Source organism: Dreissena polymorpha, chromosome 14, assembly GCF_020536995.1.
Source record: "Dreissena polymorpha isolate Duluth1 chromosome 14, UMN_Dpol_1.0, whole genome shotgun sequence".
NCBI classification, from domain to species: domain Eukaryota; kingdom Metazoa; phylum Mollusca; class Bivalvia; order Myida; family Dreissenidae; genus Dreissena; species Dreissena polymorpha.
The window spans coordinates 71,961,250-71,978,131 of NC_068368.1; the positions used below are offsets into that span (position 1 = coordinate 71,961,250).

The 16,882-nt window shown below is 36.8% G+C and overlaps 1 protein-coding gene across 50 annotated transcripts in view; it reads left to right on the forward strand.

The window, feature by feature from the left end:
- LOC127858134 (Bardet-Biedl syndrome 7 protein homolog) overlaps positions 1-13,284 on the forward strand; it is a 36,904-nt gene extending 23,620 nt beyond the window's left edge. The window contains exons 10-18 of one of the 50 annotated variants that reach the window (XM_052395088.1): positions 1,678-1,777; positions 2,924-3,116; positions 4,392-4,466; positions 5,335-5,537; positions 8,924-9,088; positions 9,456-9,565; positions 10,596-10,699; positions 11,141-11,264; positions 12,253-13,284. In XM_052395088.1, coding sequence (XP_052251048.1) covers positions 1,678-1,777; positions 2,924-3,116; positions 4,392-4,466; positions 5,335-5,537; positions 8,924-9,088; positions 9,456-9,565; positions 10,596-10,699; positions 11,141-11,264; positions 12,253-12,389 — 1,211 coding nt within the window. In that variant the 3' untranslated portion in view covers positions 12,390-13,284. Of the gene's footprint in view, positions 1-1,677; positions 1,778-2,923; positions 3,761-3,782; positions 4,366-4,391; positions 4,467-5,334; positions 5,538-8,923; positions 9,089-9,455; positions 9,566-10,595; positions 10,700-11,140; positions 11,265-12,252 lie in introns of those variants that run through there. The other 49 variants (XM_052395075.1, XM_052395060.1, XM_052395063.1 and 46 more) reach the window with 49 other exon arrangements.
- Positions 13,285-16,882: the final 3,598 nt, after the last annotated feature.

Here is a 16,882-nt window from a genome sequence, read left to right on the forward strand (position 1 = left end):
CAATATAGCAGCATGTCTTGACTGTAATTTTGTCATTCATTATGCAATTTTTGAATGAACTGGCACAAATGTAAACCATGATAAGACGATATGTTGCCTGTAACACCCTTTTTGCATACTTCATAGGTCAACGTCACACTTAGAAGTCAAATGTCAAATTTAACCATAAAACTGCTTGTACAGACTCAAAATTTGTCATATACCATGCAATTTTAAAATAACTTACACAAATTATCACCATTTGTAGACGGCGTATCATGTTACGTCTGTCTCTCTGCCTCAAATTTGAAGGTCACACTGTGCGGTCAAACATCAAATTTGGCCATAAAAGAGCTTGTATTTTACATAATTGTAGTTTTGTGATACCTTTATTATCGTCACCACTTTGTTCGACCTACAAATAGTGTAATAGAAACAGAATGAGCTTAATATGTAAGATTTTTAACTTAGATGAAGCCATCAATTTTTTAGCTACAAGTTAAATTCTCTGCTCAAGAGCATTGCTTGGAAAACACCCCTTGGAGAAAACATGTATAGGTGCATAACATCTTTTTCCCCCGTTCACACAAAGGTTGGGTTATGGGCCTGACTACGGAAAGCAAACAGCGCCAGGCAGGGCCGGATGCCACTATTCTTACTGCACAGGGCAAAGAAAAGATAATCACTATGAGGTAGAATTCAAGGGAATAAACTCCTGGTGAACTCACTCTATGTATATCTATAGCCTTTCTCATTTTATGCATGGTTTGGCTGGTTCACATGAACATATTCATTTTTCCATATGGTTATTTATTCTTGTTCACCCTTGTATGAAGTGTATATTTTTTATTCATAGCTTTCTTCTCAGATACATGTATTCTTGATTCTGGTTTGATACTACATCAGAATGCTTGCTTAATATATTAATGTAAGTTACCAAAACAAAATGGAAACTACTTATACATATTAATTTGTAATTTTGTATACCAGTAGATACTAATTTAACAACATCCCAGAAACATTTCCATAGCCTTAGCTCTGGTGTAATATCTTACCATTATTAACCTGATGGTGCTTGGTTTATATATTGCACTATTGTAGATTTGTACTGCAATTCAAATGTATGTTTGGGGCATAATTAGGAAGTAACAGCCAGTACCATGGTTCTACACACAAGAGATTGAAATAAAAATATATTGAATGGATTGAGAACTTTTAATAAAGTATACAACAAAATTTGTATATGAGCATATATTAATTAAAGTTTGCATACACCTTTTGGGGTTTTAATATAGAAGCAGTGTAATGATATTATTATATGCATAAGAAATTGTAATTCCTTGCATACAAAATTGGGTGAATATATTATGGAATGAGACTGGTCAATATCGTTGCGTATTTCTATAATGAATATGGGGTTTTCTTCCAAAACATGGTGGATTTGCATATACTTTTTAAAATGCTTTCTACATTGCATGTCTTTGTTAAAATATACTGAAAATAGTAATAAACATTTGTGAAACTGGAGTATAAAAACTAAATACAGAGTCTGTAGTTTGAAGACAGGTAATAGTCAAAAGTTTGACAGAAGAGTGACATGCTGTCTGCATTTTGGTCCAGAGAATTGGATCTCTCGTAAACAAGGTTTTTAAAGGGAGATAATTGCGTTGTTCAGGTGGGACTGTGTGTATTTGCTAGGCTGGGTGTTAGGCCTGACCACTGAGCAGCAAACTAAAGCCCTGGGACCAACCGAGGTGATCACGTCTCCTGTAGCCGTGCAGAAAATAACAGGCTTGAAGTATGTGGGTATTCATGTGTACATTTGTACGATATGCAGAATGCCAGTGATGAACAAATGATTTAAAAATAATTATTTGTACCAATGATGTTCTTAGACTTTTCTGCATTAAACATTATATTTATTCTTAACATCACCTTCTTTTTCTTTACCAAACTTTTTTTCTCTCTTAACATTTCAAAGTTGAATTGTATAAATCTTCACACCTTTATTTTATTTACCTAAGTTATTCACTTTCAAAGTGCACACAAACTTTTCTTTACTTGATATAAACTGATAATTTTAGATGAATATATTAATGAATAATACAAATTTATTAGAGATACGATACATTATAATAAAGAATATACTCGATAAAAGCTTGCTTGAATCATAGTTAATCAAAGTTGCACCATTTTGTCAAGGCTGGTTTTTCAGGTTCTGTATTCAACACTAAACCAGTATTCTCTTTGTATATGTTATTATACCTACTGGTCAGAACAAAATGCACACAAAAGCTATTTATAACTGTGTTCAAATTTATTAGAATCAATACTAATTTGGGCGTGATTGTCATTTACTAAAATTTCATTAGCTTTGTGAACACCATTTAAAAAATGTTTATATAGTCTTTGAGATCTGCATGTCAGTTGTAATGGTTTTGACAAATGCACGCTTCTGGTGATTGGGTTTATCATATATTTCTATGTCTATAATTATGGTTTATTCATGTACTAGTGGACTGACATAATTGATATGACTTATATTTTGTTTTCATTATCAGGAATATGTACTTTTAACATTTATGAAAGGGCAAATCAATTACTCTGACAGTAAAAAACAAAAAAATTGTCATTTTGTGCCCTTCATGTAGATCTTGAAGTACAATATTAAATAAGTATGTATATTATAAATAAGATCTCTCAAAACCAACTTATAACTCGTTTTTCTGCGCATTTTTTTTTTAATTCTGCAAATATCACTGTTCTTAAAGCCATGCTGTTGCTCTAAATGTGAGAAACATATTCTTTAATAAATGATCTTCATTGTAAATGTTGAATTAATAAGTTTGCTTGCCACAAGACGCTTGAAATTGCTCTTTGTTTTTAAAGAATTATTTATACAATATCAGTTCAATGCACATCCCCCATGATGCCTCTGTGTCAGGACTGACCTTGAGCAGCTGCAGCAGAAGGTAATGTCAGAGCGGGAAAAGTACCAGCAGACGGCACAGAGCACCACTGCCATCTCTGCGGTCCCCAGCTTCCACATCAACGACAAGTTTGTACTGAATCGCGAGGACGCCAGTTACACTCTCAGTCTGGAGCTGCAGATGCCTATCGACAATGTACTTTTGCAGGTAGATCAACCAAGGTTTGTGTTGTACTTTTGCAGGAAGGTCATCCAAGGTTTGTGTTGTACTTTTGCAGGAAGGTCATCCAAGGTATGTGTTGTACTTTTGCAGGAAGGTCATCCAACGTTTGTGTTGTACTTTTGCAGGAAGGTCATCCAAGGTTTGTGTTGTACTTTTGCAGGTAGGTCATCCAAGGTTTGTGTTGTACTTTTGCAGGTAGGTCAACCAAGGTTTGTGTTGTACTTTTGCAGGAAGGTCATCCAAGGTTTGTGTTGTACTTTTGCAGGAAGGTCATGCAAGGTATGTGTTGTACTTTTGCAGGAAGGTCATCCAACGTTTGTGTTGTACTTTTGCAGGAAGGTCATCCAAGGTTTGTGTTGTACTTTTGCAGGTAGGTCATCCAAGGTTTGTGTTGTACTTTTGCAGGAAGGTCATCCAAGGTTTATGTTGTACTTTTGCAGGTAGGTCATCCAAGGTTTGTGTTGTACTTTTGCAGGAAAGTCATCCAAGGTATGTGTTGTACCTTTGCAGGAAGGTCATCCAATGTTTGTGTTGTACTTTTGCAGGAAGGTCATTCAAGGTTTGTGTTGTACTTTTGCAGGAAGGTCATCCAAGGTTTGTGTTGTACTTTTGCAGGAAGGTCATCCAAGGTTTGTGTTTGAACTTTTGCAGGAAGGTCATCCAAGGTTTGTGTTGTACTTTTGCAGGAAGGTCATCCAAGGTTTGTGTTGTAATTTTGCAGGTAGGTCATCCAAGGTTTGTGTTGTACTTTTGCAGGAAGGTCATCCAACGTTTGTGTTGTACTTTTGCAGGTTGGTCATCCAAGGTTTGTGTTGTACTTTTGCAGGAAGGTCATTCAAGGTTTGTGTTGTACTTTTGCAGGTAGGTCATCCAAGGTTTGTGTTGTACTTTTGCAGGAAGGTCATTCAAGGTTTGTGTTGTACTTTTGCAGGTAGGTCATCCAAGGTTTGTGTTTTACTTTTTTATAACTTCAGCCAAAATATTGATTTATGAATAGATTATAACCCAGCATATTGCTACAGATTTGTACAAAATCATTTTTTTCTTATTAACAATTTATTAAATAAGAACTGGTTAAAAACAACTTTATAAGAATTATAACTTTGAGAAAATGTTCATTACACAGGTGAGCGATCTATTGCCCTCATCTTACCAATATTATTGAACAGGAAGGTATTCGAAACAGACCAACTTAATATCAATAGATACAACAACAATCTTATCCATATTCTGGAGTTTTCTGTGTTGTTTGTATTTCAGAGTGATGTGCCCATTGACTTACTGGACGTGGAGAAGAACTCAGCTGTGGTCAGCTACAGTGCCTGCCTACCTGAGGTAACAAGAACTACACATTTCAAACTCAGTTTTCATACCAAGGCAAACAAAGTTAAGAGCAGATACATTGGAGTCATTTTGATGATTTTTGTTGTTGTTCTTCTTCAGCTGGTGAGTCGGTCTGAATTAAATATGATACTTTGTAGCACAAACTTCTTCCTCATTTCTCAAGCCGTTTTCTTGAAATTTCTAATATTTAATCACAACAATATTTAGATGCACAGGAGATTTTTTATCCCCAGTGATCCACAAATTCCTGAGTTATTTGCTCTTGATCATAGCGAATATTGCAGTGCAGGGATATGAGTCATGTTTGTAATAAAGCTCTAATTTTATTAGCTCGGCTGTTTTGGGAGAAAACCGGAGGTATTGTCATAGCCAGCTTGTCGTGTCGTCCGCCGTCGTGCTAACATTTTGCTCTAAAATCGAAGTGCTTGCACCTACAACTTTGAAACTTCATATGTAGATGCACCTTGATGAGTTCTACACACCACACCCATTTTGGGGTCGCTAGGCCAAAGTTCAAGGTCACTGTGACCTCTAAAAAAAAATCTCTCAAGCTTTCATTTATTCAAAAATGCACTAGCAGCTGAGCGTTTGCACCTGTTATGAGGTGCTCTTGTTTATTTTTCACATTGTCTTGTAAATGTTTTGTTAATTGCTGATTTGCTCATAAACACCTTTTCCTATTTCAAAATAACAACCATCATTATTAAACTGACAATCAGCCTCATCATCATTATCAATGATGGTCTATCATCATCACTTACCTTTTCCATAATGTATTCAAATTTGCAAATATTTGTTCATCTTTTGACCATTTATTGTCATGCAAACTAATAATTTGATTGAACATTCCATCAATCAGGAGGGCAATTTCCTGCTGGCCACGTACCGTTGCCAGGCCAACACGACTCGCCTGGAGTTGAAGATACGCTCCATAGAGGGCCAGTATGGCACCATCCAGGCGTACGTGACCCCTAGAGTGCAGCCCAAGACTTGCAAGGTCATGCAGTATCAGATCAAACCACTCTCCCTGCATCAACGCACACATGTGTTTGATGAACAGAGGTTTGTGTACAGCTTTTGAAGATCTGGCTATTTTATGTTTTTGGGTTGATGGTCCTACAATATATTTTAGCCTTGCTCTGTGATAAGGGGGTTTAATGCATGTGCGTAAAGTTCAAGATTCGCACAGTCCGCACAGGGACGACTCTTTCCGCCTAAACTAGATTTTTGCTAAGAAGGGACTTTCTGTAAACTAAAAATACCAAAAAAAGTGGAAAGTATTGTCCCTGATTAGCCTGTGTGGACTGCACATACTAATATGGGACGACACTTTATGCAGGGGTGGCAAAATCTAAAAAAACTATACTTGTCCATGGGCAACCATTTAGGAAATTTAACTTGTCCATTGCTGAACTACACTTGTCCATTAAATTTAAATGTTTATATAAATTATAAACGTATTTATGAATTAATGTAAAATATTGTGGAAATAATCATTAATAATGAGTATAATTTGCTTGTTTCAGTTACATTTTTTTTTCCATGGTACATTCTTTTTAGCAGTATATTATAAACATTATAAGACTTAAATATTTTACATGTAGCAATTTGATCATCCTCAACTCGTAACCATGGAAAATCCTTTAGCCAAGTTTCTTGGAAAGTTCTGGAGTGTTTATTGTCCCCTACCGGCGAAATCGGAGGAGACTGATGGTTTGCTCTCTGTCTGTCAGTCAGTCTGTCTGTCAGTCAGTCAGTCAGTCAGTCAGTCAGTCAGTCAGTCAGTCAGTCAGTCAGTCAGTCAGTCAGTCAGTCAGTCAGTCAGTCAGTCAGTCAGTCTGTCTGTCTGTCTGTCTGTCAGTCTGTCAGTCTGTCAGTCTGTCAGTCAGTCAGTCAGTCAGTCAGTCAGTCAGTCAGTCAGTCAGTCAGTCAGTCAGTCAGTCTGTCTGTCTGTCTGTCTGTCTGTCTGTCTGTCTGTCTGTCACACTTTTCTGGATCCTTCGATAACTTAAAAAGTTCTTCATATTTGTTCATGAAACTTTAAACATGGATAGATGGCAATATGGAGATTATGCACGTCATTTCTTTTTGCTCCTACGTCAAGAATTCTGGTTGCTATGGCAACAACAACAAATTACTGACAATAAGGAGTTTCACCGGTAGGGGACCATATTGCTTGGCAATCTCTTGTTTAAATCATATTTTTATGCCCCCCTTCGAAGAAGAGGGGGTATATTGCTTTGCTTATGTCGGTCGGTCGGTCGGTAGGTCGGTCGGTCAGTAGGTCGGTCGGTCCGTCCACCAGGTGGTTGTCGTATGATAACTCGAGAATGCATACGCCTAGGATCATGAAACTTCATAGGTAGATTGATCATGACTCGCAGATGACCCCTATTGATTTTGAGGTCACTAGGTCAAAGGTCAAGGTCACGGTGACCCGAAATAGTAAAATGGTTTTCGGATGATAACTCAAGAACGCATACGCTTAGGATCATGAAACTTCATGGGTATATTGATAATGACTCGCAGATGACCCCTATTGATTTTGAGGTCACTAGGTCAAAGGTCAAGGTCACGGTGACCCGAAATAGTAAAATGGTTTTCGGATGATAACTCAAGAACGCATACACTTAGGATCATGAAACTTCATGGGTAGATTGATAATGACTCGCAGATGACCCCTATTGATTTTGAGGTCACTAGGTCAAAGGTCAAGGTCACGGTGACCCGAAATAGTAAAATGGTTTCCGGATGATAACTCAAGAACGCATACGCCTAGGATCATGAAACTTCATGGGTAGATTGATCATGACTCGCAGATGACCCCTATCAATTTTGAGGTCACTAGGTCAAAGGTCAAGGTCACGGTGACCCGAAATAGTAAAATGGTTTCCAGATGATAACTCAAGAACGCATATGCCTAGGATCATGAAACTTCATGGGTAGATTGATCATGACCCGCAGTTGACCCCTATCAATTTTGTGGTCACTAGGTCAAAGGTCAAGGTCACGGTGACCCGAAATAGTAAAATGGTTTCCGGATGATAACTCAAGAACGCATACGCCTAGTATCATGAAACTTCATAGGTAGATTGATCATGACTTGCAGATAACCCCTATTGTTTTTGAGGTCACTAGGTCAAAGGTCAAGGTCACGGTGACCTGAAATAGTAAAATGGTTTTGGGATGATGACTCAAGAACGCTTTTGCCTAGGATCATGAAACTTCATAGGTAGATTGATCATGACTCGCAGATGACCCCTATTGATTTTGAGGTCACAAGGTCAAAGGTCAAGGTCACGGTGACCCGAAATAGTAAAATGATTTTCGGATGATAACTCAAGAACGCTTTTGCCTAGGATCATGACACTTCATAGGTACATTGATCGTGACTCGCAGATGACCCCTATTGATTTTCAGGTCACTAGGTCAAAGGTCAAGGTCACAGTGACAAAAATCGTGCTCACACAATGGCTGCCACTACAATGGACAGCCCATATGGGGGGCATGCATGTTTTACAAACAGCCCTTGTTTATCATAATCGTTCTTATTTTTTAGGGGGTGGGGGTGGGGTGGACTGTTCAAAGCTTTGGGTTTCTGCTCCGATGAAGTTGAAGATTTAAAAATGATCATCTTAGTTCGATAGTTTCCGTAAAAATACAGAAACCAGTCTTTACACCGTCTTACAGTCTGGCTGATTGTTGCAAATGCATTACGCGATTTACTATGTAGTTTAGCTTGATTGCTTTGCAAATAGCATGGACAATGTTATAGCGTGTCATCATCTGCTTTTGTAAAACTTAATTACGGTTTGTATTTTTTCAATTTTTTTGTTTCCTCGACCCGATTAAAAAAAAAGATTGTCCACGGACAACTTAATTGTAAAAATATGAGCTGCCCAGACTAGCAAATGTACGACTTGGGCAACTTGGACATTTGATTTTGCCACCCATGTTTACACACATGCATTATACCCCCTTTTGACAGTGCACAGCCCAAATACAAATTTTGTAAACCACTCAAAATAGAGTTTGAGGGTCATAGTATGGAGGTATTGCACTGATAACTATTGAGTTATGTTAGGTAATTGCTTAAATGCAGATTTGAATTGGAATTTCACTGTAAATCAAATACCAGTAAGATGATAAAATATTGAAAATCTGGTTTTGTGGCATGGCTTTGCTTCTTGTTGTACTTAATGAATTTTCTGGTTTAAGTTTTCATAATGATACCTTTTTAAAAATCACAAATCTTCAATATCAAATAAGTCTTGGAGGGTATTATATGTTATACTTCAATAGTAGTCCAGCGCGTTGAGTCTTGATAGTTCTTGTTTACACGTTTATGACTTCAAGTTTATTTTGATAGTTTATTTTCTGTATGATAACTGTATGGTGTTCTGTTTACACATACCATGTTTTCTCACGCCTTGTTCACACACCCACAGACCCCACAACAGCCTGAAGTTGACAGGCCAGTTCAGTCAGGGGGAGATGCACTCCTGGGTGTGTTTCTGTCTCCCAGAACTACCAGAGAAGACCCCGCCCGGGGACAGCGTACAGTTCCATTTTGTCTCCACCTTCCTGGACACACAGCTTGAGTGCTTGTACAGGTAACCATGCAAGAAATACAGTTCTACCTTATTTTTAACTTGAATATTTTTCATTAAGTAAAATATCTTAATACCTTACAATTCAATGTTTTTTAAGGGAACATTTTATATTTCCTAAAACTGGGCTGAATGCATGTAGGTAAAGGGTCATCCCAGCATAGCCTGTCCAGTCCTCACCTGACAACACTTCGCCTAAAATGGATTTTCACTAAGAAGAAGCAGAAAGTGTCGTCCCTGATAAGCTTGTGCTGACTGCATATGCTAGTCTGGAACAACACTTTAGACCCATGCATTAAGCTCACTTTTCCCAGAAGGTGGCTCATATATATGTTTGTTTCCTATGGTATTATGCTGGTTGGTGTTGCAGCAAGGGCACAGCGACATTCCGCTCTGACAACATCTCTACGATATCCATCCTCAAGGACGTACTGACCAAGGAGGCCACCAAGAAGAAGGTCAGACTGGACATAACATACGGTAGGACTTAACCCTGACTTTGATAATGTTTTCATATCCTGGATTGTATGGATTTTCAACACAAACTAATATTTGCTGTTTTATAAAGAGTTGACTTTTTTCTGGTCACCATAGTTATGTGCAAACTTATGTTCTGTCTGTGTAAAAACAATCAATAAATTTCTGCATATTCACATAACCCAGCCTGGCTTTTGCCCATAAATAAATTATAATTTGGGAACAGTTGTCTAATTATTTTCACAAACCAAAGTATTTACAAGTGTAGTGGGGTAGGGGTTCAAATAACTAGAAACGCCGCCCAAGGTTCGATATTTATGTGGCTGTCCGAATGTATATCGGAATTCTTGTATATATGTATTTATACATATAACAGGACAAAGAAACCAGGTTGGTAAAATATAATCGTAGTTGCAATACAAGTTTGTCTTGCGACAGCTAGAGAGCAAAAGAAAGCATGGTCAGTAATTTTCTCTGAATTTCACAAAGGGTTTTGGAACTGACCAATAAGAATCTTGTTTCTTTGAATTCTCTCATTCTCACTGAACAAAACATATATGACATCACGGTACATGGTTGGACGCACACAGGACAAGGGACTGAATCTCACAAGAGAATCAAATGGACACATACAAGACAAGGGACACAAACACTAGTACAGAGACATAGACACATATAGTGACACAGAGTGACCTATCCTACACAAGTATCCTGTATCAATTAAAAAACTAAATGTTGAATATTTTTGTCCAAGTTTGCAATATATGAAATTTTGTTAATATTAGAAACAATGTCTAAAATGACCTGAACTGACAAGTGTTAGCCAAAATTTGGCCATAAAATTATTAGCTTTAGGGGTAGAAAAACATGCTGATAATTTCAGAATTATTTTACTGAATCTTTATGAAATCTAATTCTTGTTTACAAGTACATAATTTCATGACTTTTCTGCTTAGAACATAGTTTGAATGTCTTTGTTGTTTTGTTGAATTAAATATTGTTAAAGAGGATGTTTCATTTGTAAATGTTTTAGATGTAAATGAGGACTCTATCCCATACACCCTCAATCTGATCCATCCCAAACTGGAATACCAGCTGTTGTTGGCAAAGAAAGTCCAGCTTATAGATGCTCTCAAGGTATTGTATATAGATTTTTCATTAGCAGTTATGGAAAGAGTTGACCGAGTCTTTTGTACCACACCAAGTTCAAAGGTGAGCACTGTGTTACCATGTAAAGAGCTATGCATTTTTGGTAAGTTTAAGTATCAGGTAAATCGAGAATTATGTATCAGTCTTGATTTTACAAGATCAAGGTCAAAGGTCAGATAAACCATCAGATCAATACTCTTTGTCTAAAACTTCAAAGGTCAGCTGAATCATTGACGAAGTTATGGTTCAGTCTTAATGTGACTATTTCAAACATCAAAACAGAAAATGTCATATTATGATCAACAGAAAAAGTAGACTTCTGGAACTGTGTTTATATAGGTCTCATGTTTAGTTGCCCTGTATCCTGGAACTGCTGTGATGTAGGCCTCATGTTTACCTAGTTGCCCTGTATCTCTGGTATGTTGCCAGGAGCTGCAAGTCCATGAGAACAGCACAGAGTTCCTGTCCCCCGAATACAGACAGATACTGCAGGATGCAGAACAGCTCAAGGTCGAGTACAAGAGGCAACCTTGCCATCTGGAGAGGCTCTATGGTATGGTAGCTATAGCAAATTAATGGGTTGTTTTGTGCATTGAGAATAGGCTTTAGTACTTTGTTTGGTGAATTGATTGCAGGATTGAATGCTTTGTTTTGTCACTCACATCCGTTTTTGAGACATAGCTAGTTCAGTTTGTTGAATGCAAGATTGTCAAACCTTGTTTTTTTATGTTGACTTCCTAAAATTGCCACATAATGTTTGTGGGTTTGGTCATAAATTTTCCCCTTGCCTCTGTTGCAAGGTCAGTTGTCAGTTACTGGTGTAAGTATGTGAACCTAAAAACAATCCCACTTCCATTTTACATGTATTAAACACTGCATAACCCCAACCATTTCCAGTACCTAAAAACAATCCCACGTCCATTCTACATGTATTAAACACTGCATAACCCCAACCCCAGCACCTAAAGACAATCCCACTTTCATTCTACATGTATTAAAAACTGCATAACCCCAACCATTTCCAGCATCTAAAAACAATCCCACGTCCACTCTACATGTATTAAACACTGCATAACCCCAACCATTTCCAGTACCTAAAAACAATCCCACTTCCACTCTACATGTATTAAACACTGCATAACCCCAACCATTTCCAGCACCTAAAAACAATCCCACTTCCATTCTACATGTATTAAACACTGCATAACCCCAACCATTTCCAGCACCTAAAAACAATCCCACTTCCATTCTACATGTATTAAACACTGCATAACCCCAACCATTTCCAGCACCTATAACCCCAACCATTTCCAACACCTAAAAACAATCCCACTTCCATTCTACATGTATTAAACACTGCATAACCCAAACCATTACCAGCACCTAAAAACAATCCCACTTCCACTCTACATGTACATATCAAATTTCATTTATATTCCAACACGATGTATATGTGCTATCTGTTCAAAATCAGATCTCTTCCGGCTAAATGTTTACAAAAATTGTTAAATTGTCTTCTCATAAGTTGTTCCATATTCCAGGCATGATTACGGATCTGTTCATTGACAAGTTCAAGTTTAAAGGTCAGAACATGAAAGGTCGTGTCCCAGCCCTTCTAGAGGTGCTAGACAACTATAACCTTCAAACCCTCGTGCAGTTCTTTGAACAGAGTATATAGGCTGGACAGGGTGATGTCGAACAATAAATGAGGTGTATTTTGAGACCTTCCAAGAAATTCTGGAGCTATAATGTATCTGGAAACAGTCTTGACAAAATAAATGTTTAAAATCCAAACTGTTTGCATATTGAAATATGACTTTAAAAAAAAAGCTTTGTCACTTATTATCAGCCAGTAAATGAATTATATTAAATGAGAAATTAACACAAGGGACAATGAAATGCTTTGAATGCCTTTTACTTATGGAAGAAACATCTGTTGAAATTGTTCTCAAAACATAAATGTGTATACATGTATTAAGATGCACAATGACATATACATGATTTGTTATTGTATTTTTATTTTAATTTGTTATTCATCTAAGCCTTTTGGCATGTGTTGTTGATGATAAAAGGTTGTTTGCAATATTGTAATATTTCAAGGACAATTATGTGTAATAAATGACAGAATTAGTTGAAACAAATGCTCAAAAGACCTTCGGACAGAAAATTACATTATTTAGTTATTATTATGGGTATTGTTTAACTAATTTAACAACATGGATTAACAGAGGATATTCAATAATATTAAAAAATGAGAATTGTGACTATCTTTGTTTTAAAACTTTTTGAATTTTTCAGATGATTGTGCAAGTATAATTGTATAATTGTAGATGTGCTGAGTTATTTATTAAAGTGTTGTTGTATGAATGCATACTGATTTTGTCTGCTTTTGTACAATGGATTGGTTCTAAAATTATTTTTACATTTCCATGGCCGTCCATAGGTTTTCTGTGTACTTCTTGTGAGTTGTGTACCACTACATGTGTGTTTTGTTTAAACTATTAACTACTGAAGCTTTATGAACCAGTATATGTGCTGTTGATGTAAACCACAATAAAATATGTCAACTTTTTTGTGTGAGTGTTGTCTCATGTGAACATCTCTTCCAATTTAATCAGTTGGTAGTATTTGCATATTATATAGGAAAATTTATTTTCAAAGTCTCATAACAAAAAAGCACTTAATTTTACGGAAGTCTTTAGTACTAGCCAGTGTACAGGAAGCCCTTTTGAAATATGTATAAATAAAACTTTGATCAATATTTAATTTGCATTGGTTTATATATATACAGTTTCAATAACTTTCATGGATATAATTTTAATAGATTAATATAGAACTATATAAAATTCAATTCAATAGGAACTAAGTTCGAAGTCAAGAATTTTTATTTAAAAGTTTTGGTAATTCTGAAAAAAACAACGTTAATGCATGCATATGATATTCTAAATTTCACATCCTAGTACAACAAAGCAGAAGTATAATAACCTCTGTGCACGTATGTTTTGCTTTTTAATTATAGAGCTTTAAAGTCTCTATAACGCTCAAAATCAACGAAAATTTTATTAAGTATTTTGTAAAATAAAGTTAACACCTTAGCAATCAGTATTCCTTAAAGCAATAGCCGAAATTTCAACGCTAGATGTGGTATGATTACATAGATTTTTGTAGATACAAAATGCTCGTTTTTATTTATTTGTGGCCACAATTAATTCCCACGAATATATATATTCATACGACACACGAACATCATTTTAGTGTTCATGTGTTGTATGAATAGATATGAAAAACAATAATAACAAGAGCACCGCCTTGCGGGTGCAGACCGCTCATCTATTTTCTTTTTAAAGGTGAAGGGACTCATTTTCAATCACAAAGGAGGGAGGGGTGGAGTGAAGAGGGGTGTATAGTGTGGGGGTGTGGACATTTATTACATTATTTTCCAAAAATGCGAAAAAAATGCAAAAAAAAAAAATCGGGGGGGGGGGGGTGGGGGGTGATTCTTGGGTGCGATGGTTGGACGGTATTTCAAACATAAAATAATAAAAATAAATATTTGTGATTTTTAACCGTTTAAAAAAAAAATAAATTTGGGGGGGTGGGGCGGGGGGGGGGGGGGGGGGGAGTATAGTGTGAGGGTGTGGTGGTGGTCATTTGTGAGATGATCTTTAAATTAGGGGGGGGGGATTTGGGTGGGGGGAGGGGGGTGGGTTGGGATTCTTGGGTGCGATGGTTGGACGATATTTCAAACATAAAATAATAAATATAAATATTTGTTTTTTAACCGTTTCAAAAAAAAATATAAAAAAATTGGGGGGTGGGTGGGTGGGGTGGGGGGGGGGGGGGGGGGGGTTAGTGTGACGGTGTGGTGGTCATTTGTGAGATGATCTTTAAAACAAGAGGGCCATGATGGCCCTGAATCGCTCACCTGACTCATTAAGATCAGATGAAAACTATGACCTCTATTGTCTACACAATGTTTTTCTATGATTTGACCTAGTGACCTAGTTCCTGACTCTAGATGACCCAAATACAATCCCAATCCAGATTTCATCAAGATAAACATTCTGACCACAGTTCATAAATATTGGATGAAAACTGTGACCTCTATTGTCAACACAAGGTTTTTCTATTTATTTGACCTAGATTTTTACCCCAGATGACCCAAATACAATCCCACCCAGATTTCATCAAGAATTCTGACCAAATTTCATAAAGGTTGGATGAAAACTGTGATCTCTAATGTCTACACAAGGTTTTTCTATTATTTGACCTAGTGACCTAGTTTTTGACCCCAGATGACCCAAATAAAATCCCAACCCAGATTTCATCAAGATAAACATTCTGACCAAATTTCATAAAGATTGGATGAAAACTGTGACCTCTATTGTCTACAGAAGGTTGTTCCATTATTTGACCTAGTGACCTTGTTTTTGACCCCAGATGACCCAAATACAATCCCAAACCCGATTTCATCAAGATAAATATTTTGACCAAATTTCATCAAAATTGGATGCAAACTGTGACCTCTACTGTCTACACAAACAAATTGTTGACGGACGGACGCACGGTTGTTTCCCTTGTTTGAACCATGCTAAATCCTTACAAGTTTGGAAAAAATTGGATGAAAAATTTGGACTTTATTGCATAAACACCATTTTCTCAATTCAAGGGGAGGTAATTCTGTACTTCATGGACCAATAATGCTCATTTTTTGTAGGGTTCGTGTCTTCATTGATATAAAGACACTGTGCAAATTTGGAAAGGATCGGACAAAAAATGTGGAAGATTTTTTAAAGTTTTCACAAAATAGGCAAAAACGAATAAACATGCAAAGTTCAACGAGCTCCTGCGGCCATGTTTTTTGACGAATCAAATTTCTTTGAACAACTTTTTCAGGGGAGCCTTCAAAGGTCATCCCTGTGAAATTTTTTGAAAATCCGATGAGCGGTTTCTGACAAGAAGATTTTTTAAGGTTTTTACCATATATGGTCATGGCGGCCATCTTGGTTATGCGATCAAATTTTTTTTAACAATTCTTTTGTCCCAAGACCTAGGGATGCTCCACATGAAATTTAGTTGAAATTGGCTCAATGGTTTAGTAGAAGAAGATGTTTACAAATTGTTTACAGACAGACGGACGGACGGACGCTGAGTGATCACAATAGCTCACCTCGAGCTATCGCTCAGGTGAGCTAAAAAAACTAATAAAAAATAGGGGGGGGGATTCGGGGGGGGGGGGGGGGGGGGGGGGGAGGGCACGGGGGATGGTTTGGGTGGAGTCTATTGTGGTATGTCAGGTAAGAGTAGTTTTGTCAAAGTATCAATAAAATCTAATCATAAATAAAGAAGTTATGGCAATTTTAGCAAAATTTAATAATTTGACCTTGAGAGTCAAGGTCATTCAAAGGTCAAGGTAAAATTCAACTTGCCAGGTACAGTAACCTCATGATAGCATGAAAGTATTTGAAGTTTGAAAGCAATAGCCTTGATACTTAAGAAGTAAAGTGGATCGAAACACAAAATTTAACCATATATTAAAAGTTACTAAGTCAAAAAAGGGCCATAATTCCGTAAAAATGACAACCAGAGTTATGCAACTTGTCCTTTTACTGTACCCTTATGATAGTTTGCGAGTGTTCCAAGTATGAAAGCAATATCTATGATACTTTAGGGGTAAAGTGGACCAAAACACAAAACTTAACCAAATTTTCAATTTTCTAAGTATAAAGGGCCAATAATTCCGTCCAAATGCCAGTCAGAGTTACATAACTTTGCCTGCACAGTCCCCTTATGATAGTTAATAAGTGTTGCAAGTATGAAAGCAATAGCTTTGATACTGTAGCAATAAAGTGGACCTAAACACAAAACTTAACCAAATTTTCAATTTTCTAAGTATAAAAAGGGCCCATAATTATGTCAAAATACCAGTCAGAGTTACATTACTTTGCCTGCACAGTCCCCTTATGATAGTTAGTAAGTGTTGCAAGTATGAAAGCAATAGCTTTGATACTTACGGAATAAAATGGACCTAAACACAAAACTTAACCAAAATTTTCTATTTTCTAAGTATAAAAAAGGGCACATAATTCTGTAAAAATGCACGCCAGAGTTATCTAACTTTGCCTGCACAGTCCCCTCATGATAGTAAGTAAGTGTACCAAGTTTAAATGC